We start from the raw sequence: 26,755 nt of genomic DNA on the forward strand, positions 1-26,755 counted from the left end.
ACATTTTACTGCAGTATTAAGAGGAAGAATGAGAACAACTTTGTAAATTTAATAAAAGTTTATCATTGTCAGAATACTTTGAATTAGTTCATCACAGAGTTCAACATGTGGCTTCCTTTGGTCAAACAGGTCTGGGACATTTAGCACATCTTAAAGCCCTAAAATAAGGTGGAATTTACAGGAGAGCTGTATTTGGGCAAGAGCAGTTTAAATGTTTATTTCTTTTAACTGAGTGTATCTGTATCCAGCACTGGGTATTGGGTAAAAACAGTGACTATTTCAGTGACATTAAAACAAAGTGCAAGTGTAGTGGAATAAAAGACAAAAGAAACATATGACAATATGGACTGTAACAGAAATAAAAGAAACTTAATAGAAAGAAAAGGAAAAAATTCTGATTTTTAAAAATAAATTGCAGGATAGTAACTTCTGGACCAGGTTTTTCTTTTAAATATATATTTTTTCTGATTTTATAGCATCAATTTATATTATAAATTCAGTTTTAAGGTATTCAAATGATAAATAAGACCTTGAAAACCTGAATATGATGCATAAGTTGAGAAAGTTCTAGATTTTCCGGTTTTTTATTACACCATTGCGTAACCTGAAGTGAACAGGTGCGCTCCGCGGAGCTCGCCCGGGGTCCTGAAAGCTCCGCCCACAGGGATTGTTCTGTTTCTCTGGGCGGAGCTTCTGGATGTCTGCTGGAAAAATCTCCGGCTGAATGCAGAGAAGTTAGAGCAGCAGCAGCAGCAGCAGGCGGGTCGCTGGTACGGAGAGGTTTCTCACCTGTGGAAAAAAGCGCTTAATTAAAAACAAAAAAGAAGATTTTTTGTTTGTTTGTTTGTTTTTTCTTTGGAGACTCTCGGAGCGCGTGCCTTCAGGATGACGGACGCTCTTTTACCAAATGGCATCAAAGACGGCGGAGGAGACAACAGTTATTTCAAAAAGGTGAGTTTTTGTCTTTCGTCGGTTCACTTTGGGAGCAGAATGGTACACGTATCCCTACAATAGTGTACCCAGCGTATACTTCGTAGTTGAAACTGAGGAAATGGTGACTTGCGCTTAGACTGCTGTTGTTGACATGTCGCTGTTTTAACTTATTTAACTGAACGGCCCCGAAAGAACACTTTTTTACTTTTTAGTTCAGCTTATTGTTCCCACTTTAACAAGAATTAACTACTATCATATTTTTTTACTCCATATTACTGCGCAGTTGAAACTCTTTTGTAGTGTATTAGATGTAATAAAAGGAGATAAATGAATGTTTGGTTTCAGTCTTTCCAGTACAAAAGGCTGCAGACACCACAGCGCTGTCAGCTTCAGGTGTCTGTGGGTTCCTCCCAGAATAGCTGCATTTCCTGCACTTGCTGATAGTGGGATCCTGAAAGGGCAGTGGCCAAATATCCCACAGTCACAATCATCAACTCTGTTTGTTGTCAGGGAGGTGTGAGGATGATTGGCAGCTCTGTTGACATTCCTGGTGGACTTTGGTCGGTCCTGCCCAGCGATCATTTTAACAGATGTGTTTTTTGCGTTGATAAAAAGTTCAGTTTTATTTTTTTGTGAAAATGATCATTGTGTTTAAGAGAAATTAATAGCCAAGCAAAGCCGGAACCTTTGACCTTTTAAGTGATTGTATCTCACAGTTGCTCTCCTGGGAAGTGCTCTGGATAATATCATCAGCAGAGTGATTGGAATGAGTAAAAGGAGCACCCCTCCAACAGCATTGTGAAACTGAAGCTGTTTCATGCTGTAAATAAGTTGAATTGCCATTGCAGTTACTGGGAAACTCTGCAGGTTCTCTGTATCAGCCTCTCCAACTGGGTTCACCTTTTCAAGTACCTGCTACTGTAGCATTTTCCAGAGCTCTGAGTTTGTCCAGTTTGAGGCCATCAGGAAGGCAGCTGGCTGTGGGAGAGTGATTATCTAATGTGTTTTTGCTGGGTTCCCTGACTGCCATCCTGCGGTCTGTGCTTCATTCCTCCATATTGGCACTTCTGTCCTCAACTGGAGTGTTTTTATAGACAAGTTTGTTTAGATGGGCATCTGAACACAGTCTTTGTTTCTTTCAATCTCACCAAATCCCCTTCTGAACGCTGTCTGGATTTAGGCTCCGTGCTGCACTTCCTGTGTCTATAAAAAGGTCAGTGGGAGCCAGGGTCTGGCACTGCCACAGAACATGACGGGAGACTATAGAGCCTAATGCTTTAGTGGCAAAATGTTTAATTCTGTTATTATAAGACACTTTTCACTGTCCTTTCCTTTCTTCTACTTCTGTGTATTTCTGTGCTGAACATTCATGAGTTGTACTTTCGTGGCCTCAGCATAAAAACGCTTGCACATTTGCTGAAACCACAAAGTAATGAGTTCTGTGCCCTCGTTTTGTCATGTTTAAGAGATTTGCAATTTGGAAACTTCTGGTCAAATTTTAACCAAGTGAAGTCAAGGTGATCTTAACCTCCATTTTTGAGCCCGGCTCTCCCTCTTGGGCGAAAATGAGTTTAATGATTTACAAGGCCTCACCGGGTCCAGCGGATGCTCCAGGGAGCTGTTGTGGTTCAGGGCTTCCGTCCAAACCGGCCACTGTTTCACCTCCAGCTGGCTGGGGTCCGACTGTACGGGCTGCAGAATGGAAAGATGGCAGAACAAAAAGCCGAGTAGGCATGTTTCTTCTCCTCATCCTCCTTGGCCAGTGAGAGCATTGACGTAGCATCTGGCCTGAGGCTGTCCTTCAGCCAGACCACAGACACAAATTGACAACATGTGTCCTGGTTCACAAACCAGACGAGCTCAGTTGACTGGGCGGCATGCTTAGACTCCCTCAGCAGCGTTTGTATTGGAAAACGACAAATAAGGTGAAGCCATAAACAAATATTTACTCATACAGTAGTTCCCCTAAAATAAATATGTCTGTCTTTGGATTGAATTAAGCGTACTTTATTTTTGGGCCGTACGCACACTTGGAATGGATTCAGTCTGAAGAGTCATTTAGGGAAAATACAAGATTTCAACTTGTCACTACTCAAGTCTGGCAGCATGGTGGCGCAGTGGTTAGCACTGCTGCCTCACAGTTAGAATAACATCTAGAAGGTCTGGGTTCAATTCCACCTTTCCCTCTCTCTGTGTGGAGTTTGCATGTTCTCCCCGTGGGTCTCCTTCGGGTACTCCGGTTTCCCCCCACAGTCCAAAGACATGCGCTTTCTGGGGTTAGGTTAATTGGCCACTCTAAATTGCCCATAGGTGTGAAAGGTTGTCTGTCTCTCTGTGTTGGCCCTGTGACAGGCTGGCGACCTGTTCAGGGTGTACCCTGCCTTTCGCCCTATGACAGCTGGCAACCCTGAACAGGATAAGCGGAAGAGAATGGATGGATGGACTACTCGGGTCATCACTGAGAGATGCCAAGCAGGAGTTGTGAGTCTGTTGTTACCAGAACTGGGTCATGGGTGAAGCTTCTTTCTGGCTCATTGCCAGTTCTAATCACCACTTGTATAAACCAACTATCCCGCGAACCACTGCGCAACATGTTCTTTAAGGAAGCCTCAGTTATACAAGACCTTATTGATTTTCTGTTTCATGGATATGATAACGGACTGTACAGTCTGTGTTTTGCGCTAATGAAGTGTTTTGTACACTTGTGCAAAACAAAGAGAGAGGCCGTTCTGTTCAAGTATGCCAGTGGGTAGGAGGGGCTCGGTTCAGTGTGCGGATCAGTGGGTTAGTAACAGCAGCAGCAGGAGAACGAGCAGCCAAGTGGTTTAGCATGTGTCAGTTGATAGGATGTCAAAATGTTTCTGTACCGTAGTAACAAAGTACGTACATAGGAGAACTTACTGCTATGGTTAATATCATATGTGAGCCACTCCCTTGTCCTGGTGCACGCACCACACTAGTGATGTCACGATTGACGTGACAGCACATCACGTCTTCACCCTGCTGTCATTCCACAAAAATCTGCTGTGTCCTGCCACTCCTTCGAAAGTCTCAATACTTCTCTATTGTGCAGTTAATGAGACTTTTATCTGTGTAAATGGTTAATCATTACACTCAAGCGGCTCAAGTATTCGAACAGGATGAACCAAGTGGCTATAGCAGGCTGGTTGGAGAGTGCATTATGCTGTAACTAAAATATGTCAAATATGACCATTGTTGCAGTCATTTTACCTGCAGTGTTGAAATTTGTATGTGAGAATGACGTCAAATAGCTCTGCTGATTCATTTTACAGGAAGTCGCTGAGATAAACATCGACTGAAAGACTCAGATATCTGTAAAATATCTGTCAGGTGTGACAGCAGCATGTACAACTATAACTACACTTTAAAAGACTGTAATAAATAAAAAAACATCCCTTTCTAGTAGTATTATTTTAACAGCAGGATCCTCTGAGGAAATAATGGGAATGACATCATAAAGCATGTGATTCCAGTAGAGTCTTGAGAACTAATTAAAGTGTTAATAAAGTTAGGGTTCTGCTTTTGTCACAAAATGTGCCATTTTCTCAAGATTGTTTTAAATTTATTAGATTTCCAGTTTGGATTGTTGCTCTTCTGTTTGTGGGAAGGCAGTGAGGGCCCTGATGTGGATAGAAATCAAATTATGTGAACTTGTGCCTTGACACTTAAAACATAATGTTTCGATTTTGTTTCTTTTTATGTCCGTGAGTGTCAAGAACTCCTGAGTGTTTCTGCTGGAGAAACTGAGTCTCATTCTCCCGCTGACCTCAGAGTCAGTCAGATAACTACAGTGCAGAGGTGTCCCATGCTAATGACTGTAATCTAACAGGTTTTACTGTTTTGACTGGTCTCTTCACATCACTCTGTGTTTGACTATCCAAAAAAAATGACAGACCACACCTCTGCTGTTCAGTGAGTCAGTCGGTATGAACGCCTGGAGCCAGCTTATCTGAGCTGCTGTGAGTGTCCACCTATTGACTTAGTGAGGTGGGGGCATTTTTGATAGCGACAAGGACGCTGAGTACAGCTACAGTACATATGGGCCCAGTTTACGTAATCATGGAAATGAGAGCAGGTACTTGAGTTGAAGTCATTATAACAAGGTGAAGCTATTTCCACGCCCGACTTGAAGTTGTTTTTCTCTTTTATCAGAGACTAAATTTAGTGTAATAAACCTAAAATCTAAATAAGGAATAGAAATGTTGAGTGTCTAGTATTTTATAGCACATTGACTAAGCAATAAGCCAGATCTGGTGAATTGAAGTTCCTGGTCTGCTTCAGTCCTGATGTTATGGCTTTGGACAGATATCTGCACATAAACATGCAGAATCTGATTCTGGTAGATTTTTGGCATCAGAAGCTTTGTGGTTGTCTGAGAGCTACAGAACAGTTAAAGAGGGAAGCCATTGTTACATCCAAAAACGTTTCTCTATAGTATGTAAAACTTTTACAAGTTTTTTTTCCATTTATTACATTTTCAGAAGACTTTTTCAGCATCTGTTGATATGATTCTTCCTATTTTTCTGCTTGTCTCAGGGCTGCAACCCATTCGCACAGACCGGACGCAGCAAACTGCAGAACACGCGAGCCAGCCTTAACCAGCAGATAATCAAACAGATGAGGATGAGGGCTGGAGCTGAGAATCTGCTCAAGTAAGAACAAACTGATTCATGCATGCAAAACTATATATGGGTTCACTTCACGTGTGTGTGTGTGTGTGTGTGTGTGTGTGCTTTCTCATTCTAAAGTGGAAATGGTTGAAGAGAAGAATAAAGGCCATAATGAGTTTAAAAATGCACACATGCAGTTCTGCATCTCTTACATCAGTATAGCTAGCTGTGTCACTGTGCTGTATGGCACTGCCGCTAAAGTCTACCAGATATGTTGATGTATCTGGCCTGACATTTGTCATCATTCTGTCATGAATTTTTGTTGGTGAGACTTGAGATGGCACAGGGGAAAATGATAGTGAGAGATAACAATCTCACAGAGGAGCATTCTTTGTAATCTGTGAACAAAGAGCTTCTGTGACGTGTGCTTTAGAAGGATCCATAGAACATGTGTTGTTTTAGGGCTTTTGGTTTAGTTGTTTTGCATTTGTTGTACTTGAGATAATTCTTTATTATTTATATGCATTTATTTTATATTCTTTATTCTACTCAAAAAAACAAAAACTAAGCATCAGGGAGAGCACAATGGTGCATTCTTTATTGTTAACATTAAAGATTAAAGTTTCATATCTGTCTTTGTCTGACTCAGGACAGAGGATGAAGTGCTTTAATGAACACTCTTACACTGTTATTACTTCACCACAGCCTGTTACAGTGTGGGGAAAAACAAGGCTGTCATCAGGTACCTGGGTGCTGAGTAAAAAATAAGAGGGCCATAAGTGGAAATTTATTCCTTTTTTTTTTTAATAGTGATTGAGGCAGCACAGTGTTCCTGGGTTTGAATCCACCGTCTAGCCTGGGCCTTTCTGTGTGTGGGTTCTATCTTCTCTCCGGGTACTCCAGCTTCCTCACACAGTCCAAAGACATGCAGTTAGTGGGGTTATGTTAACTGGTGATTCTAAATTGCCCATAGGTGAATGTGAGTGCGAATGTCTGTCTGGCTGTGTTAACCCTGTGACAGCGGCGACCTGTCCAGGGTGTACCCTGCCTCTCGCCCTGTGGCAGCGGGGAAAGGCTATATGGTTATAGTGATTATAAAAACTCAGCAGAAAAACAGAATTACAGCCTAAAAAAAATTCCACAGCTGAATTCACAGCTCTGTGACACAGTATCAGCATGAATGCAGTATCATAAACTTTATAAAATCAGTGTTTGTTAGAGGCTTTCTGTGCTGGAGTCTTCCTGTTAGAGCATCTTCCTGGTGTCGTTTGTGGGCTTTGGCAGTGATATGGCAGATTTGTCTAGTAAACATCAGGACGATGCCAAGTTTATCTGTCCATCAGAAAGTGAAGGAGGTGTGTCTTTTCTCTAGAAGAATGAATTATTATCTTCTACCGCTGTGCTAGCCTCCGTGATGCCAGAAGATAAGAACATCTGTGTGATAATACTGCTGCACATGGATACCACTTTCAGTGTGTGCGCTTTGGGTCTGTCTAAGCCTGCACATTCCTGTAGCACTTCACATATTCTAACAGGCAGGGCCAGGGGAAAATGGACTCTGTGTATGTGTGTGTGTGTGTGTGTCTTTGCCAACCCACCTGCAGCCCAGACAGCAGCCTGGATGCATTTCTGAGTTTTGGGTATGCTCTCTGCTTTATATTTTTAAGGTCTTAAATCATAGGCAGTCTGACTGTAGGTGTACCTGTGATCTTCAATCTGTGGGTGAGGGTGTTCACTAGGAAACCCATTTCGTGCTCTGCTTTCCTTTTTTATTCCTTCTGTTTTGTTCTGCATTCCTGTCTCTGTCAGCAATGGATAGTCAGTCTGGTAAGACTGGTTCTCTCTTCTCTTCTCTTCTCTTCTCTTCTCTTCTCATTCTCTTCTTCTCTTCTCTTCTCTTCTTCTCTCTCTTCTCTCTCTTCTTCTCTTCTCTTCTCTTCTCTTCTCTTCTCTTCTTCTCTTCTCTTCTCTTCTCTTCTCTTCTCTTCTCTTCTCTTCTCTTCTCTTCTCTTCTCTTCTCTTCTCTTCTCTTCCTCTGAGTTTTAAAGGAGTGCTGCAGTGATTTATGAAGAATAGTCAAAATTAAAACAGTGGAGACCAAAAAAAAAAAAAGCACAGCATTGAACTTAATGTCTGTACCTCTTAAGAGCTTGGGAGCAGAGTTTTTGGGTTATTTTATTTTGAAAGTGTTTACAGAGCTCCTCAACAGATGCAGAAGGCAGTCTCCACAGGCTGATTAACACTCCTTGTGGTACTAAAATTGAATGTATGTGTGAAGTTGGTGGGGTCCCCCTTGAAAGCTTTGCGTAAAAGAGATTAATTATTTCTATTAGTTATGAAATCCACCATTTATCTTTTCTCAGATCAAAGGCCCTGAGGAAAAATACAGCACATTACCAATCTGCTAAAAGGATAAAACAGCTTTTCCAAAGATGTGGATAGAGAAAACCACAGGTGCTGGCATACAGTGGGATTCCCATGCACTCCAGGATGCTATTAGATATTTAAATGAGATATTAATGATAGCCTGTGGACTAGCTGACATCTGTTCTGTCCAGACCACAGCAGCTCTTCCTCCTCTACCCTGATCCTCTGACCAAACTCCTCAGAGGCCCTTCAGCAGGCCAACAGGAAGTGATGCAGCCTGTGTTAGAGTATGATGTGTGGGGTTAAAAGCCAGTGTATGGTGACCTGTTTATTTTAAATTGTGACTAATTGAAAATCAGACAGTTGGATATTATTAACAGTACAAAGGGAATCCGTTGAAGCTGATTCTGGTTAGATGTGTTTTTGTTTCAGCGCTTTAACCTTAGGGTAAACTCTTTGTTTTGTTTTTTTTCCACTCTTTTCCATCAACTCCTGCCTTGCAGCACTTCATCACATGTCACCTTTCATGCCTAAAAAAATGGCATCCTGTGTAATTACAGGGTAGAGGGAGATCTGGTGACAGAGACAAATGATCTGAAGAGTCTCGAGACTAACAGGTTTTGTGTGGGATGGGTATGAGTGGGTGTGCCATTAATTACCACTGACAGGTAACTTGTTAGGATTCACTGTGAAACATAGATAAATATATATGGTGAGACCATTAGAGTGTGTGTTTGTGTGTGTGTTATCTTGTGTCACCATGAATGCACATGAATTGCAGGTTGTTTTCATGTACTGACAATGTAACATAAATTCTGCATTACAAAGTCTCCATCCGCTCTGTGCTTGTGTGTCAACACGAACACACGCTGACACCCATCTGAGATATGACTGCAGGGTTATCACTGCTGTGCAGCATAGGCCTTACCTGTTCCTGCATACACACACGTACACAGAGATACGCCCAAAGACTCACTTCAAAACAAAAAGTGCAAATTACATTTTAAACATGTTTTATATGCGTGCATGCAGATATTTCTATCGCATTCTACTGCATTCAACACGATCAGGCTTTAAAGTCAGAGAAATCAGAGACCCACATGTGCTTTGTGCAGATACACATACATACATCTGTCATGCATGCGTGCTGGAGAGTAAAGCAAGTGTACAGCGGGCTGCAGTGACGCAGGTCTGTGGTCCAGAATAATCAGCTGCAGTGAGGTTTGGCTGGGTCGGGATGATAATAACAAGGCTGATCTATTTTTTTTTTTTTTTTTACTTCTCCATTTTTATTTCAAAGGTTTTACTATATTTTGTCTCATGTTTTATTTTGTCATTCTTCCCTCTCTCTCTACAATCGTGTGTGCAGGGCTACATCCAATAACAAGGTGAAAGAGATGGTTTTCTTGGAGTTGAGCTATGTTAACTCCAACCTGCAGCTGCTGATGAGCCAGCTGGAAGGTCTCAACAGCTCCGTGGAGGTCTACCAGAGCAGCCAGTGAGTACAAATATTACTCCTCTCTCTGCCAGTTCTCAATTTCAACAATTATAGAATGAAGGAAGTGTGAACTTGTAGCAGGACTGAAGTGCATGAGCCTGCTATACAGGCTTCTTAAGAACATTTGTGACTCATTTTGTGGCCTAGGTTGGTAGCCACATAGATTTTTCTTGTGTAGGTTCCTCCAGTATAAAATAGTTTTCTTGTTACTAGCAAGTAGCAGTTCACCTGCTGGCAAAAGACTATAATTTTCAGAATAATTGAGGGTTTAGTTTCTGGCTATTGAATAGCCTCATCACGCACGCAGTAGGTCTTTGGTGCCAGTCTTCTTGTAATGAGGTGAACACTGATACAGACTCACAAAAATTCAGTACATTTAATCTTGAATTGATGTAATCTGAGAATGAAACTCATTTCTCAATCCAGAAAGACAGAAAATTTTTGAATTACCATTAAAATAGAGGTGTAAGACAGCAGATCCACAGAAACAGCCTACAAGAGACAGATGGCTCTGGCACTCTTTCAGATGAAAGCCTCTCAATGACAGAGGAGGAAAAGAAGAAAAGAAAAGGGGTGTGGAAGGATACTTTTAGAAAGAACCATGAAGACAAAGTGCAAGACAGTGGTGTTGTTGTTAAACTGGACCGTCCGGTTTTGTAACACAATGCACACAGCAACAAGGAAACACTGAGCTGATTTATAAAAAAAAAAAAAAAGTCTTCTCTCAGTCAGTGTGATGATCAGGTATGTGCTGTGTGGGTGACAGTGTTTTCTTTCCAAATGCACAAACCCAGGCTTGGATGGAAGTTGTGGATTTTCTTGGTCATGTGTCAATGAAACTTTAGTAAGAAACAAAGGATTGGCTGATTGAGGAGGAACTGCTCTGATGGTGGTGACAGATTTTTATTTGAAGATTGGCATCTGTTTGTGTTGCAGATAATAACACTTCCTCGTGACTCCTAAATAACCAAAAGTGTTTAAAGTTGGTTGTTGGTAACGAATATTACCTGGGTATTAAAAGTAATCGTGATGTAGTGTTTGTTTGGATTTTTTTTTTTTTTAAACTGTAGGCCGAAGGGAATGGGTGGATGGGTTTTCCATTTTGAAACTACAAGATCTAATAAAGTTCTGCAACTTTCAAAAAGCTCTAAAAAAATAAAAACATGTAACTAAATTTGACAGATTTCCTCTTAGAGGTTCTCTCCTTGGGCAGCGCTGCAAGCCTTTCAGCACGGCTTCGATTGCTGCTGTTTTTAGCTCATCCAGTAGTTTACCACTCCATTCTGACCGCTTGCATTTATTGATCGGTGATGCATGCTGGATCTCGATGAATTTCTTTTTTTTTTTTTAAGTGTGACTAGTAGGGCAGATGGTGGGCGAAGATTGGGGCGCTTACTCTTATTCCGATCCCTCAAGACATTAGTCGACCCTGGGAGGTAAATTCATGGTACACAACTGTGTGAATGTCAGGGAAAAAAAAGTATGTTCTTAGTCATGTTGCTGAGCTCATGCCTGGACTCTAGGCTTGGACATAGCTGAGGGTCATAGCTGAAGAGCCAGCTTTCATCATCCTTGATGATTCTTGTCATTAACGTTAGCTCAAATGGTCACATGGTACACACACCCAGTACAGCAGACCATGTGTGATTTGTTGTCATGACTATCTCTATGTCCTTCCATCCTTGCACAACAAGATAATGAGCAAATAGGCAAGGTTGTGGCCAATAGGAGTGTGTGAGTAATGAGGGTCACTGATAAAATGTTACACAGCTGACAAAGTGTAAAGCTAATATCCAACTGTGTGTTCCTTATTCCAAAAACATTTGTAGAGATTTGTTGCGCTAAAGAGCTAGTTGGAGCTGTGTTGTAATTTCTGATATAAATCTGCAGATGACCTTATAAAATCCAAAATGCCAACTCGTATCGGCTCTGCAATAAGCCCAGATTAGTGTGTTCGGTCTGCAGAGTCTCAGTGCTGTAAGCACCAGGAGGCTTCAACCTGGTTGTAATAAATTCGGTTTCCTGTCTGCAGGGTACCAGGCAGGCAGGACTCCTTGTGTAAGAAAATGAACTTTGCTCCTAGGAATCAAAGGAGGCAAATATTTTTGAGCATATTATGTGTTCTGCACCGGTGTTGCTTATGATGTTTGGTGTCTTGCTTGAAAAAGCATAAAAACCTCCTCTTTTTGGACATCATGCAAACCTCAGATTATTCAGATCCTTCAAAATCACCAGCTGCCTCTTGGTGTAATTGTTAGTCCCAGTGTGATCTGTTGCATAAGATTGGATTCATTAGTGTTGGAACAAACAGGCTCTCTTCAGCCTTCTTATCAGGTTCTTAGAGAAGCACCTGCTTACTGCAGAGACAATAGGAAAGCACTGAAACGGTCATTGTGGGTCTATTTAAAAGAAAGCCCACACAGATCCAAAGTGTTCCCATAATCATATTCACAGGACCAGATATACAAAAGGCCTTACATGCAGGTGTATGGGTAGCTTGCAGTGGAGAATATTGGATATGCTGAGAAAGTCCTCTGATGTCATTGCCTACGAGATATCTCAATGGAGAGTTAGCCTCCTCCTCTCAGGCCGAAATACAACCTCACTCTTAAGTACAGAAACAAAACACCTGTCCCCGACAGTCTGTGCTTTTCCCATTAGTCCACTGTCTTTTGAATAGTGTCTTTCTGAAGGTATTTCTGTCTCAGGTCAGATTCAGCTGGTGTGTGTCATGAGCTAATGCGTAACAGAAAGCACATACAGTCTGTGTGGTGTAATGGAGCACGTGCATCACAGACTCATCACTGATTACCTAATCATGAAGTATTAGAAAAGAAGTGGACTCATTAACAAAGTTGGACATCATGCTCATTGTTTAAATTTATGAGTGTAGCATTCCTTCGGTGTCACTCATAGTACCAAAGTGTTGCTCGTTCCTGCAGTTTGTGAACATTTCTGAGTCATCAGATTTAAAACGATGACTAATGAAAACAGTAAGATGATGTGTCAGCATGTCAGGACACCTTATTAATTTTTGCTGTGTAAGAGGGCGGTTTAATTTGCTCTCGTCTATTGCCCAGCTTATGTGACAACTAGTTGCTAATACTTTAATAACCCAGTCATAAATATCATCAGATTTTAAAATCTTAAGATGAAGTCAAACAGGTACATATTTTAGCATGGATATCAAGATAATTTCATAGTAGTAGTAATAATGATGTTTTGTAAAATATAATGCATCTCTGGCACTCATTTGCTTTCTATAAAATATACATCTAAGCCAACTAACTAACTACGGCAAATAAAGTTAACCATAAACCACTCAAACCCATAAAACCACAATTTTTCATTTTCCAAATTATTTTGAAACATGTGTTCATCTATCCCTCATCTAGTTAGAGACCAGTGTCAACTTATGCAATACACACTGACGTCTTTGACACATAAGAGTCAAAGAGGCTAAGACATCAGTGTGTACTAAGAAATCAGCACAGCCTGAAACCTTTAAAGAGTTTAAGCAGTGCTGGGCTCTGCGCAGCTAAACCCACAGCTTTCCTTCACTACTAGTTGTCTGTTCTGTGTCTTGGGCACAGGCTCTTAAGAGGTGTGTGTGTGTGTGTGTGTGTGTGTGTGTGTGTGTGTGTGTGTGTGTGTGTGTGTGTGTGTGTGTGTGTGTGTGTGTGTGTGTGTGTGTGTGTGTGTGTGTGTGTGTGTGTGTGTGTTTGTGTGTGTGTGTGCGTGCGTGCAGGGAGGGGGAGTGAGTCTCTGAGAGGCTTGTAACATTTCCCTGCAGAACAGAGATACTCATCCCTCACCTCATGGGCCCACCTCTGCCAAGCCAGCGAAAAGTCCAGTGATCTCATCTACAAAGACCAATGGATTAGACTGCAGCCTGTCTCGCTCTCTCTGTGCCAGTGTTACTGATGAATGAGGTTTTCTGTGACTCACAGAGCCAGAGGAATGCTGTCTTATCACTGAGTGGTGAACATTTGATGTAAAGAACAGTGTCTCACAGTAACAATGCACAGTAGTTCACCTTTACTCTCTTGGGGGGATGGGAGTTTACAGACAATTAGGTCATGTGATCCTTTTTAACATTGGTTGTTTTGTACCGCAAGTTTTTATCGAGTAATTTCAGATGTGGGTGATTTATTTTTTTAAACAGTATTTTAGTAACACCTCATTATTTTGCTCTGTGGGTTTAGTTGTTTTTTTAATGGTCTCTGTCTGATTAGAAGCAGGTTTCTGTCAGGTTATATTCTCTCAGCTCTGATAACAAGCTGAACCTGCTTTCCATGTGTCACTAACAAGGACTGCACCCCCCCCCCCCCCCCCCCCCCCCCCCCCATAAAACCAGAAAAATTTCAAGCCATTTCAGTCGCAGCGGAGATCAAACAGGAGCGTTTTATGGCCCCCTCTGTTTACTGTTTGCCAGGTTTCAATAATCGAAGGTAAAAGCCCGCCGGTGCCTAGAAGAACGACAGACTGACGCAAAGCTGCAGCTCCTGAATGATTAATCATTGGGAGGCCTCATTCACCTTTAAATCCTAACAGATTGTGTTCACAGCACCATCTGCCTAATCCTCACATACCCTCTATGAAACTACACCAAAGATTAAACTGAAATGCCAACTTTTCAACAATTAAGCTGTCAGTGGTGTGACATCTCTTTTTAACCATTAACCTGTGAAGGTATTAATATATTTTCCATTTGGCCTTATAGCATTAATTATTTTTTGTCCCTTTTGTATGAAAGGTCCTGCTGTCATACTACCATGTGTTTACTGGTTTCCCGTGAATATATTTCATACTGATTATACAGACCGTGACGTGACTGATCACCTACATATTTGTCTTTCTGTTTTGCCTGCAGAGAATTGGCCAACATTCCCCTCATCGCTTTGGGTCTGAAGGAGACAAAAGAAGTTGACTTCTCTGCTCCATTCAAGGTACAGAAGAAACATCCACAGTTTGACCTTTGCATTCTTAAACTGTATTGTGCTATAGTTCAAAAATACATACTTGTGTACATGCAAAGTACCACTTTTGATCATCAGTTGAATAAAACTGAAATATCATTCCTGTCAAAATGGGAATATACGTAGGTACGGAGCTACAAATACAGCAAACTGACCCACATTTTTTTAAGCAGCATTTTCAGTTTGGACTCACATCCTTGAATTATCACAGTGTTTTCCCCCCGTAAGGCTGCAGCTGCATTAACTTTACTGAATGTTGATTCAGGATGAGGAGATCACCTGATGAGAAAAAACGCTTTGTTTATAAACTGAAAGTGGGTCAGTAGTTATTGAGACTAGTAGAACTGTCGTAAAGAGGGTAAGCCTCCTCGTAAATGTCATGACGGCACGTTTATGGTGTGTCGCATCCTGTTTTGGATTGTTGACGGGCATATGTGAAAAGTTTTCTGACTGAGGTCTACGAGCGCGTTAATTCTGCTCTACTTCTCGACTGAAATCACGTTTTAATGACCCGCGGCCTTATTCAAAAAGCTTCCAAGCACAAAGAGTCGTACTCGCGACTCAGTTCTAAGAAATGTTTTTAAGTAGTTGTTGAAGGGTATATCTGGGTAAAGATAAAGGTTATTTATGCACATAGACATTTTGTAGTTAGTTAACCTAAATAACATTAAAAACTGTGCTGGGTCCATAAATGCTAAAAAAACAAACCTGTTGTATTTGTATGCTCATTTTAATTTATTTATTTTCTGTTTTCAATAGGACTTTATCTTGGAGCACTACAGTGAAGATGGGAAGAATTTTGAAGATGAAATTGCTGACTTGATGGACCTGCGACAGGTGTTTTTAATATTATACCCAGCATTCATGAAATGTCTGCCACACAGAAAACCATGAAATCCTGTCTTGGGAACTCACACGGGTTGGGTCAGTTACAAAAACATATTTCTTGTGCGGACAGCCGTGCAGTTCGTTCAATTTAATTTACAGAGGGAGTGAGAGATCAGCTTTGACATTGGAAATAACATCTTAAAAGCAGCATGCCATCTTTCCAATAACACTGCACCTGTTTCTTTAGATTTAAGTGTTTCTATTCCGAGTGGCACAAAAAAAGATGATCTTTTGTATTCATGCAATTGTGAAATTTTATTCTACATGTCTGAAAACTTCAGTACATGAAATTTTACTATCCTCAAGTCGGACGCCTCTGTGAACATATCCTTTTGTCTTTTATGTCCCAGGCATGCAGAACACCAAGTCGAAGTGAGGCCGGGGTGGAGCTGCTTGCAAAATACTACAGCCATCTTCCTCTGATAGAGAGCCGATTCTTCCCCCCAACCCGGCAGACTGGCATCTTTTTCACATGGTACACTGCAGTTATTTCTAATTACACAAACAAAGCAAGCAACGCAAAGCAATCTGAGCTCTGACAGAAAGGAAGCAGGTGAAACTGTATCCACTGATTAAAAAACAAGCAAAGAGGTGCCATAAGCACCTGTGCGTTCTTAAATCCATGCATCAGCTGGTGTGTCTCCATTGGAAAACTGACTGAGAAATAAAGTAGAAAAGTCTGACAGCAGCTTTTTGCCTCCCTGCTGCTTTTTTTTCCCACCACCACCGATCAATCTCGGAAGAGAAACTGTACTTAGAGAGAAAAAACAGTAGCCAGCATGAAAGACATGCCGACATATCAGAGACATCAGATAACAAAACCCTGCCTCTGGTTTTATTGGTGTTTCATACTCAAGACTAACAAAGGTGTCTCAAACTAGTGCCGACATTCTTCTCAGAGAGCTTCTTATTACTGTTACTCATGTTACTCTGTAGGTCAGTCAGCAATGGAAGGTTCTTACTGATTAAATGCACTTAATTCATTTCACATAGATGAAGATGAGCTCAAAGACTTTAAGCAGAGAAAATGTCCAAGTGAAAGCATTTCAAGCTAGTGAAATACACAAGAATATGATTGATATACATGCAAATGTAATATGAACACAAAAAAGCTGCTGTACTCCTGCTGAACATATTTTTCACTCCTTTGAACTGTTTTTAACACAAGTTTAACATCTGTAAAGGATTTTGTGTTGTTATTAATGTTGTGTTAACTTTCCTTTAGGTATGACTCCTTCACAGGAGTGCCACTGTGCCAACAAAACCTGTCACTGGAGAAGGCCAGCATCCTGTTCAACATGGCTGCCCTCTACTCTCAGATCGGTACCCGTGCTAACCGACAGACAGTAGCTGGCCTGGAGGAGGCCGTTTCTTCCTTCCAGAAAGCAGCAGGTATGCAAAGATAGACGTGATGAACTGATTATCTGGTGAAACCTTTCAGCCTGTGTTGATGCCAGCAGTCAGTTTGTTTGTGAAATGTTCCCACTAACAGAAACGTGGACCTTTTGAGTGTTGGCTGCAGAAGTGAAAAAGCAAATAAAGTTTATAGAAAATAAACAGTCACATCGGCAGCTTCCTTTAACTGCTCTTCACTGAGGCCCAAAAAAGAGCCAGGCACAGTGGTTCATTCAAACTGAAGCCTCCTTTTTCCCATGCAGTCCTTCTCTGATAACACAGTTCTCAGAAAAATTGCACCAGAGCAACACAGCCTTGTTTTTAGACTATTGGCCAGCCTCCACCCTCTGCCTTCTGTTCCGTGACGGAGAATGCATGCAGATGATGTTTCTCTGGCTTCTTGTCATGTGGCTGAGCTCCAGGAAGCACCAAAAACATGAAGAGGCTGTCCAACCCTCAAAGGTTTCAGGAAGTTTCTTGAAAGATTTATGACTTTGAAATGTGGGCAGTATTGCTCTATAATTACGGCTCTGAATATTTCTTCAGCTATGTTGCTTTGATGGCTTTAATTTAGGCCTGGGTGAAGGAAAACAATTATGTTGCTGCAAAGAACATTGTCACCAAGAACCTGTAGCAAACCAGGCTGGGAGGTGACAGGCAGGAATGCTAGGTGTAGCGCAGCTGCTGTGCTACGGCTCTTTAGCCAAAGACGCAAAAGGCGTTGTAGAGGAGAGGAGCCAGCTAGGAGTTGCCAAGTCTTATATGGATTCTACTGCGGCATTGCTCTGTTATTAAGTTGTCTACAACTCACTGTTGCCGGGTTTTTATCAGACAAACAGAAGGAATGCATTTTGAATTGGAACAGAGATGGCCTTATTGCTTCCAAAGTAATATAATGTTCATGTCTTGGCTCAGTTTTAACAGGCGCACACATTTAGTCTTACAGCAACAAGCCATTTGTCTGTGTGTAACCTTTTAAAACATTTGTTTAAAAGAGTGTCAGTAATTAGGGTTGAAGTACCAGCAGAAGCACATCTATCATTTTGTGGACCCCTAATTAAATAATTAATCTCAGCCCATTTAAAAAAATATATCACTGATGCCCAATCCATTCACTATGTAAATGGGTTGGGCATCAGTGATTGTACTACTAGTAGCAGAACTAACATCTACTGTCAAAGTCGAATGTGGGCGAGACGTGATGCATAAATACATCGTACATAAATCTCTCCAGATTTAGCTCACGCCAACCAAATCCCAAACTCGAGAGGTTCTGTTCTGAAATGATCATTACGATCGTGGAAGCAAATGGGGACTTGAATTACATGAAAGTCGCCTTTGTTATGTAGCTGACCCAGACTTGGTGCTGGGAAAGAGAGAGCTTCAGAAAGGAACCACAAAAAGCACAGGAAAAACACTCTCCATGTAGAGGAGTATTAATTTTTTCTTTTATAATTGAACCAAGATGCATACAGATTATGGTTTTAGAAGATTAAACAGTCTCTTGTTCACAAAGTCTCAACTAAGTCTCAGCTGAACTAAATAACTAACGCTGATCGTGTTCATCTTTGGAATAATTCGATTTCAATTTGTGCTGACCTCTCCTTCTTGCCCAGGTGTCCTGAATCACCTGAAGGAGACTTTCACCCACACTCCAAGCTACGACATGAGCCCAGCCATGCTCAGTATGCTGATTCGGCTGATGCTCGCTCAGGCTCAAGAGTGCTTGTTTGAAAAGATGGCACTGCCTGGGATCCGAAACCAGTTTTACTCTCTGATGAAAATGGCTCAGGAGGCTGCAAAGGTAAACCGCAGCAAAGCCACACATGCATGCATAAATACTGTTTCTTTTGCTGAAGACTTGGTAGGATATACTGTACTTAAAGTGATGATGTCACCGCAGTAACTCTATCATCCTCTTCGTGCCAGGTCTCAGAAATCTACGACCAAGTCCATCAGTGCATGATCCAGACGCCAGTAAAAGACAATGTCCCGTTTTTCTGGTCCACCATGTCGCAAATCAAAGCCAACCACTACCGCTCCATGGCACACTACTTTGTAGCTTCAGCACTGCTGGACCACCAGTGTAAGAAAAAATTCAGATTTTTGATGTAGAGGGATTTTTTGGGGGGGGGGGGGGTACGGTATAAGTGAAGCTGGGACAGCTGTTTTTATTCTTAATAGACACAAGTGTTGGTCTGGTCAGTCAACACAAATTAAATGATTCTTCTCTTTAAAAAATGGTTTATGTTGAAAGATTGTTAGCAAATTTCTATTCACTGATAAACAAGCTCCACACGCACTCCTTTAAGTTTTATTGCACTTCGTGTGTTGTAGTAATCTGGCTCTTGGTTGGTTATGTGTGCAGCAGTTGAGTTCAGATATAACAGGAGTTGAGCTGCCAGACTTTGAGCACCCTGGAATATCTGAGCCTTCTCTGAAAGTGCTTTCTCGGCCACTGGGTTGGTCATGTCAGTTGGCTGCCCTGTACCACAGCCAGCCCTGATGCTATTATATAACACCTGTTTGGGGATACACACAGACACACACCCACAGTGTGGTAAAGAGAGGCCATGCTTCCAGGAACTGTGATGGACGGAGAATAAAAAAGACAGCAAAAGAGTTCATGATGGAAAGGGGACGAAAAGATAGAAAATATATTGGGGTGAATAAACCTGAGTGCAGGTGCTCCAGGCTACATAACGGATTAACTGTTATGTAGCCTCTTACCGCTGTCTACATAATTAGGTGGCAAGTGAGAGAGAGATAAAGTGAGAGGAAGGGAAGATGATTTTCTTATCTTCTGCTCAAAATATTTTCAGCTTTATGCTGAGTCTATAATGCAGTTTCCTACTGCTGCACACCGTTATTGTGCTTAGTTTTTATTCTTTTCCTTTCATACTTCACATGTACATTTGGAAGAGATTAAGTCAAGAAGAAAGTGGAGTGGGTGGCTATAGTTCTGTGAATGTGACAAGACTGAATAAAGGGAACAACGGAACGAAGCAGCTTTGGGTCTGGCAGCTCATTAACGGATTCCTGTGTGAACACGGAGAATAGAGCAATTAACCACCGGACTGTAGAGAGGCCTCAACCACAAAGCAAGACTGAATTGAGATTGCTGTAGTAAACAGATTTAATCACAAATGCTTCCAAATAAATGCTCTACACTGTCTCCGTGAAGCAGACAACTGGGGAAGCTCAGAGAAATTTCTAGTGCTTCAGATTTATCTTTAAAATCCAGCAAACCAGAAGAGGAAGGACAAAGTTTGATTTTAATACATAGCAATCAAAATAACTGTAAATAATCCTGCTTGTAATTCTTTAACAATGTTGCATATATAATTGCATTTAAAAGCAGTTTCCCAGTTGCTTAATTTTTTCCTTTTTTGCGCTCTGTGTGTGCAGTGGGTCCGAGCGATGATGAGGACCAGCAGGAGAAGACCTTGTCACAGGTGTATGATTGCCTTCCTGACGGGCACACTCCTCTGGAGATCTTAAAGAACAAAGATGAACGTCAGCGCATTGGTGAGATAAGCACCGCAAACCAATCAAACCAATCATCTCTGTCCCTCCTCCTTATTGTTTCCTCCACTCCTCTCCTCCCCCCATTTCATGGTGAATTTTCTTCCCTGTCTGCAGGTAAAGCTCACATTCGTCGGGCCATCTTGGGTCACGAGGAAGCTCTTAGGATTTATAATTTGTGCAAGCATATCAACAAGTTGGACGTCCTGCAGGAAATTTTAAAAGCCAGTCACCAGCGTTCACTCGACAAGTACAGTGAAAATGAAAATGAGGAAGAGTTCGCAGATTATATGGCGGCCCCAGACATCATCTGTAAGTTTTTTGTTTGTGTTTTTTTTAAATAAAACAACACCATAACTAGTGAACATATGTCTGAGTAATTATGGGAAGCAAAGATAAGTTTCTGAATCATTTTAAAGTTCATTTGAGTCTCCATTCAGTGTCACTGGGGTGAAAGCTGTTCTGCCTCTGGTAGTCACAGAAACTGACCGGTCACCACAGCTAACACTTGACACTAACAAAAGGCACCAAAGCCAACAGAGACCAGTGTGTTGTTTTGGGAGGCTCGTCTCTCAGGAAACGGCTCATAAAAGGCTGCTGCATTGTCTACCACACCTGCTGCAATTAGCTTTGATAAGTGACGCTTATTTCCAAGTAGAGATGATGTAATGTTTATGCTGCCCGCTCCCTGTTCACCTCTCCACAGGGCAACAGCTGAATTGTGGTTGTGACAGTAAGCATTGTAGAGTGACTGCTTCATTTGTGTTGCTTTCTTTTCTTTTCTTTTAATAGCTAAAACAGAGCACAAAGCGGAGATGGAGGTTCCTGGAACGACAAAGGTGAAAGTCATCGACTTTTTCCAGAGGCTGGTATGTGGGTTACTAACACGCTTTACTCACACATTCCATACATTGTGGTTGGTGTTCTCACAAAGTGACATAAAATGCCTCTGGATTTGTGTTTTATCCTGTGGAAGTTTAATTAATTTATTTTTTTTAACACCCAGAGTGTATTTATTGTTATTTCTGAATACAGCCAACCAAGGGCAAGTCTCCTGGAAACTTTGGCACATACAAACTCCTCTGATGTGTTCAGAGCTTTCTGGACTCTTATCCAAAGCAACAAATACAAAACTAACACAAAACACTAATAAAGGTGCTGGTCCTCGCTTTAAGTCTGTCAGGGTTATGAGACATAACCCTGGAAATTTTTACAGTTCAGTGCTGCTGTTGAAGGAAACATCTCTGATGTTAATGAATTTACCTTGAGATTTAAGATTGGCTTCATTTTCCCTTGACAGTACCTCCCAAACTTTTCACATTCCAAGGCTGGAGTCTCTCATGCTGAATGCATTAAGTAATGCTCAGGGAGGGATGACTAGAATTATTTGTGTCTCTAAACCTGGAATCTTCTGTTCACTTCGTCTGAAAGGGATGTTTTAAAAAAAACATCCAGGAAATGATTCATAAAGGGGGTCAAGGGTCACAGCTGACATTTCCAGATAGCAGGTGAATAAGTACTTCTCTGGTACCTGCTGCAAAATCACCACTTAGTTCTTCATTAACAGTCACAGCAGCAAGAACATAATCCCAGAGATATGAAGAGGAATGTGAGACTGAAACATTTAATCCAGCATTATATCTCTGAACAATCACTCTGGTGATAACTGAAGCCAGGGCAATCGGAGCCGTCTTAGTGTTAGGCACAATTGAGTGTCAGGATTTAGTGGAGGAGAGATTTTCCCAGGAGATAACAAGTGTGTTAGAGAGAGAGCAGCCTAAATGGAAAGAAGGGAACGCTTGTTGGTTGGTTCTTCTCCATTCTGAAATATTTAGTAGAAATGTTTTGATATTATGAATATCAACTGATTACATTTGGCTGTAAATAAATGGAATGACCTGGTTTCTGCGTTGGTCATACACAGAAAGCGTGTGCGTAAGTGAAACAGCATACAAATGGGTGGAATGAGTTGTGTTGAGGTCTGGGCTCTGACTCATCCCTCCAAAAGGATCATTCTCTAGTGGGATTTATGTTCTGTATTCATATTCCCGTCAATGATTCCAGACTGTCCAGACCCAGAGGCAGCAGAGCCGCTCCAAATGAGGATGCTAAACCTTGTTTAATTGATTGGACTTTGGTTTTGCTAACTAATGACTCTAATGAGCTTTTATTGAGCCTTGGGGCTGGATTAAATTGCCTTCAGGGATCACATACTTTTTGCAACCTAAAATATGAATTTTAAAGTTATGTTATGAATATAAAGAAGAGAGGTACAGATTTGAATTTTCAGATTTGCTACTTTTTCTTCTACAGCCAAACTTAGAAATACGTTACCCTTTCTTGCCTAATCAGAGGGAAATATGACAGGCCTGCTAAAATAATTTCAGGTGTGTGAAAGGTGCAATTAATCCTTCACAATGATATGACTTCCAGCACCTCTGAATTACACAGGAATGTGGCCACAGAGCTTATCGTGAGTTCACTGCTACAGTAATATAGGTCAAATATTTGAGCATTAAGGACACAAGCAGAGACATTATATTGGATTTCCAGTTTTCCCCCTTTGGCATTTACTGAAATCAGACACAACAGGATATTATCTTCTTAAGTCAAGAATACCTGTAGCCTTATTAACCCCAGCAATCCCACGCTGTCTCCACTCAGGGCCCACTGTCAGTCTTCTCTGCCAAGCAGCGGTGGACTGCCCCACGGACAGTACGGGTCCACTCAGAGGACAGAGACCTGGGCTTCACACTGAAAGGAGACTCACCAGTCCAGGTGGTTTCACTGGACCCCCTCTGTGCAGCTGCTGTGAGTTAAACTCTATTTCCTACCACTGAATGAACAGGAGAAGATGGCTTTCCAGTTTCTGTCATTGTGGTGCCATATAACAACCAACATTTATTTGTTATTCATTTTCTGTACTGCAATAAGGAATAATTCATTCAAATCATTATGTTTAGTCCTTTTGAAAATGCCTTTTCTTTTCCAAACTTGAATGCTCGGTTAAATTATCATCACACACTAGTTGACACAACGTATTCTCTTCTTAATCTAACAAGCTAAACTGTTTCAGAGCACAGGAGATAAATCTTTTGGCTACATTTGGTGCTCTCGTCAGATTTGTTCAAAAACCAGATACATAAGTTTTGCAATATAAATTAATTGCAAAAGGATTACTAGCAAGGAGTAGCTTTGTCTGCAGTGAAAAATCTAACAGCTTGAATTTTCAGTCCTGCTTCCATGCAGAATATCAAATAAGGTTAACTTTGCAAAGTCTTATCTACTCAGTGAGCCTCTGATTAAATGAAGTCGCACTCAGAAACCTAAACAGGATTTCAGCCTCGAAGAATGTTTGGAGGTCCACCCCTCCTCCTCTTCCTCGGGCACTCTGACTACTAATTTAATTAAGAATCGGGGAGTATTTACTCGCTACAGGCCAGCAGTCTGACAGCTCATTAAGAGGTGCTGACAAAGAGCAGACTTTTATTAGACCCTGTAAGCTATGCAGAGAAACAGATTAGTAGTCTTGCATAAGCTAACTAGGTCAGACTCTTCATAACTTTTAATACTGTATTAAACAGGATTTTTATTTGGAATTGACTGGTTGGTCTATAATAGGTGGATGTGGATCACATAAGGTAGAAATATGTGAAATAATGTCACTGGGATAATGTGCTCTACTGCACACGAAGGGTGAATTATGCCTTCTTAAAAAAATAAAACACTTTAGACTAAACTTGAGGTGTTTTTCAGCTGATTGTAACTGTCTCAAAGGAGCTGAAGGAAAATAGTTTGTAAAGTATTGAGATATTTCATCCTTTAACTCCTTTTCTTTGTCATGCCTTTTTCAGGCTGATGGTCTCAAAGAGGGTGACTACATTATTGCTGTGGGTGACACAGAGTGCAAGTGGATGGGCGTGAGTGACGTGATGCGACTTTTGAAGGACGTGGACAAGGAGGGGATTGATATCCAGGTGGTCAGCATGATGGAAAGCAACCCCGCCATGGTATGCATTCTGTCCAGCGTCTTCAGTTGAACGGTCATCAGTGGGTTTTGTTTGATTAACAAATAATGACGGCAGAATTGGTCTTTGTTCAAAGTGACTGCAAAGTTCAGCGTTTCAGAGTTCTCCTTGTAGGCATCAGTGTAAGTGGTCTGTATCATTTCCCAAGAGAAACAGGACCTTGACTGTGACCTACATGCTGTGTTTGAAAAAAGATTACTGCTGTGTGAGTTCACCACCCTGTAGCCTAAACATGTGAACAAAGAGCTAAAATCAGTGAGGTTTAGACTCATCCACTGTGTGGCATCATTTGGAAAGAATAAACAGTGCCGGCAGATCTGCAATAAACGGCACCTCAGTGAAATTAAGTAACTGTATGTCAATTTGTTAAAAGGTGAAGCCGTTCTTCGAGTGTTTAAAAGGTGGTGTTTGTTCTGTTATGTGATGCAACCCCTCATAATTGTTCACAGTAGGCTTTTAGGATTAACTAATAAATAACAATTGTTTGTTATGTAGGACTGTTTGGGATGCAGTGAAAAAAAGCACCTCACTTTTACTAAATGTCATTTTCATTGTCTGTACACAGCCTACCAAGAGTGCCACCTTCTGTGGAAACTTGCCTAAGACCTACTCCATGATTTGTTTGGCCTATAATGACGACGACAAGAACTCCAAGTCTCGCAAAGTAGCCAAGAAGTCGTCGTTCCTCAGCTGGGGTTTAAAGAACAAGATGAAGAGTGCCAGCACCCTCAGCCTTCCCACAGCAGACAACTCCAGCACTCGGTCCTAGAATAAACCTTGTCCCACCTTCCCGAGCTCCAGCTCCCACAACAACGATAGTGCCCTCTACTGAACTAACTGCAACTCTTACTGTCTGTAGATATTGTGCAGTGTGCATACTGAGCCCAGTATACAGTACTGTGCTGTGCCCATACTGGACCTGTTTTGTGCAGTATCAGTGGCCTTTGGTGTTTCCACTGGAATATTAAGCAGTAGTGTATGTAGTATGTTGCTTTGGAAAGTGGCTGTGCCGAATACTGTAAATGGATCCCCGTGATGATACATGGGTGCATTCCCTGCACAGTTCTGCATCTGAAGCAAGCTGTACTGTACTTTAAACATAACAGACAAGCATTTAGTGCCATGCCAGTATATGTACAGCACAGTAAAACTGCACTGTGGGAAAAACACACCAGTTAGCATTGCAGTCTTTTTCTTTCCTTCTGTCTTTCTCTCTGTATAAAATATTATGTCTGTGTGCACACAGCACACAGACATAATAGTTGAGCTGCCATCTCAGTTCTTGTTTTTTTTTCCTGAAAGCAACACTCCAGATGAATTGAAGAAGAAAACAAAGTTGTGCAAACACACCCAGCACCACTTTCTGCTTGACTGCAAGGCAGTGATTTGATTGTGGGTTAAGCACTCCCTTGTTAGTGCCATTCTGTACAGATGTCGCTGTGCACAGTGCTGCATATCTGTTTCATACTGCATATGGGAAGGATTCTCTCGTTTGCCACAATTTTTATAGAAATCGGTGGCTACTGATCAGTTTTGGGGTTTGAAATTAATGTATTTTTTATATATATATATATATATATATATATATATATATATATATATATATATATATATATATATATATATATATATATATATATATATATATATATATATATATTAGTGTGTATATATTTAATAAACTATGTTGCAGTATGTTAATGATTGAGGGAAAACAAATTGTACAATGGAGTTTTTTTTATGTCTTGGGAGGGAGGCGCTGAATGCAATACTCTATAAGCTGCTAAAAAAAAAAAATCATATGTGTACCATGGTTATGTATTACTGTCATTTGTATTTGTGAGACAGTCTCTGAGGACTGTTGTTTCAGCTGAGTGCCATTCCTGGGACACAGTGTAAATGCACAAATATTGGTATTTTAGGTTTGCTTAATTTACCAGTTTTAACACAGACCAATATGCCTCCATGTCCCTGAAATGCCAGGATGTATCATTTACCCTTCTGATTCATCCCACCCACCTCACTAAGAAGAGCATGAGCTGTGTTTCTGTTGATGTGAATTTTGATGTAGTTAAACTTTGTTATGTCTGTAGACGGGAAGAATGTGGGCAGACTGATGACTTTGCTGCATCATACTTGGACAGCCAGTCACGCCACAGTGACTTTGATCAAATCCCACATTCGGGCTTCTACTCTTTATCTACCTGTCTTTATTCTGTTCACATTCCCCCTTTTTTACTGACACTTTGCCGTGTTGGACTGTCTCTTTATCTACAAAGTAGATTCTTATACACATTTGATAATCAAATTATTTATGTAATTAAAAAAAAACACAAAAATATATATTTACCTGTAAGCTGTAGGTTGTAGAGCTAATTTGTGACCGGTCAAGTTGTGAATGTTTTGCACGTAAGAGTCCTTGGTTTGTTTCTTGAATGTATCTAATGTAATCTATCATTGCTTAATCCATTAGTGAACTTGCATATTGCTGCATTTCGATGTAACAATGTT

General features: G+C 41.1%; 1 protein-coding gene across 2 annotated transcripts; it reads left to right on the forward strand.

Annotated features, from left to right (window-relative positions):
• The first annotated feature begins 745 nt into the window (after nt 1–745).
• On the forward strand, nt 746–25,486 carry rhpn2 (rhophilin, Rho GTPase binding protein 2). Of its 2 annotated transcripts, none has more exons than XM_030726464.1 (15): nt 746–951; nt 5,491–5,606; nt 9,301–9,429; nt 14,303–14,378; nt 15,168–15,245; nt 15,647–15,771; nt 16,522–16,688; nt 18,308–18,495; nt 18,621–18,777; nt 20,100–20,219; nt 20,334–20,528; nt 21,009–21,055; nt 22,881–23,027; nt 24,071–24,226; nt 24,810–25,486. In XM_030726464.1, the coding sequence occupies exons 1-15, from the start codon at nt 886–888 to the stop codon at nt 25,011–25,013; spliced, it is 1,971 nt and encodes a 656-aa protein (XP_030582324.1). In that variant the 5' UTR covers nt 746–885; the 3' UTR covers nt 25,014–25,486. The 2 variants fall into 2 exon arrangements, with proteins under 2 accessions (XP_030582324.1, XP_030582323.1); XM_030726463.1 differs by having other exon boundaries at nt 886–951; nt 21,009–21,085.
• Nucleotides 25,487–26,755: the final 1,269 nt, after the last annotated feature.

This window comes from Archocentrus centrarchus, chromosome 3 (genome assembly GCF_007364275.1).
Source record: "Archocentrus centrarchus isolate MPI-CPG fArcCen1 chromosome 3, fArcCen1, whole genome shotgun sequence".
Taxonomy (NCBI): domain Eukaryota; kingdom Metazoa; phylum Chordata; class Actinopteri; order Cichliformes; family Cichlidae; genus Archocentrus; species Archocentrus centrarchus.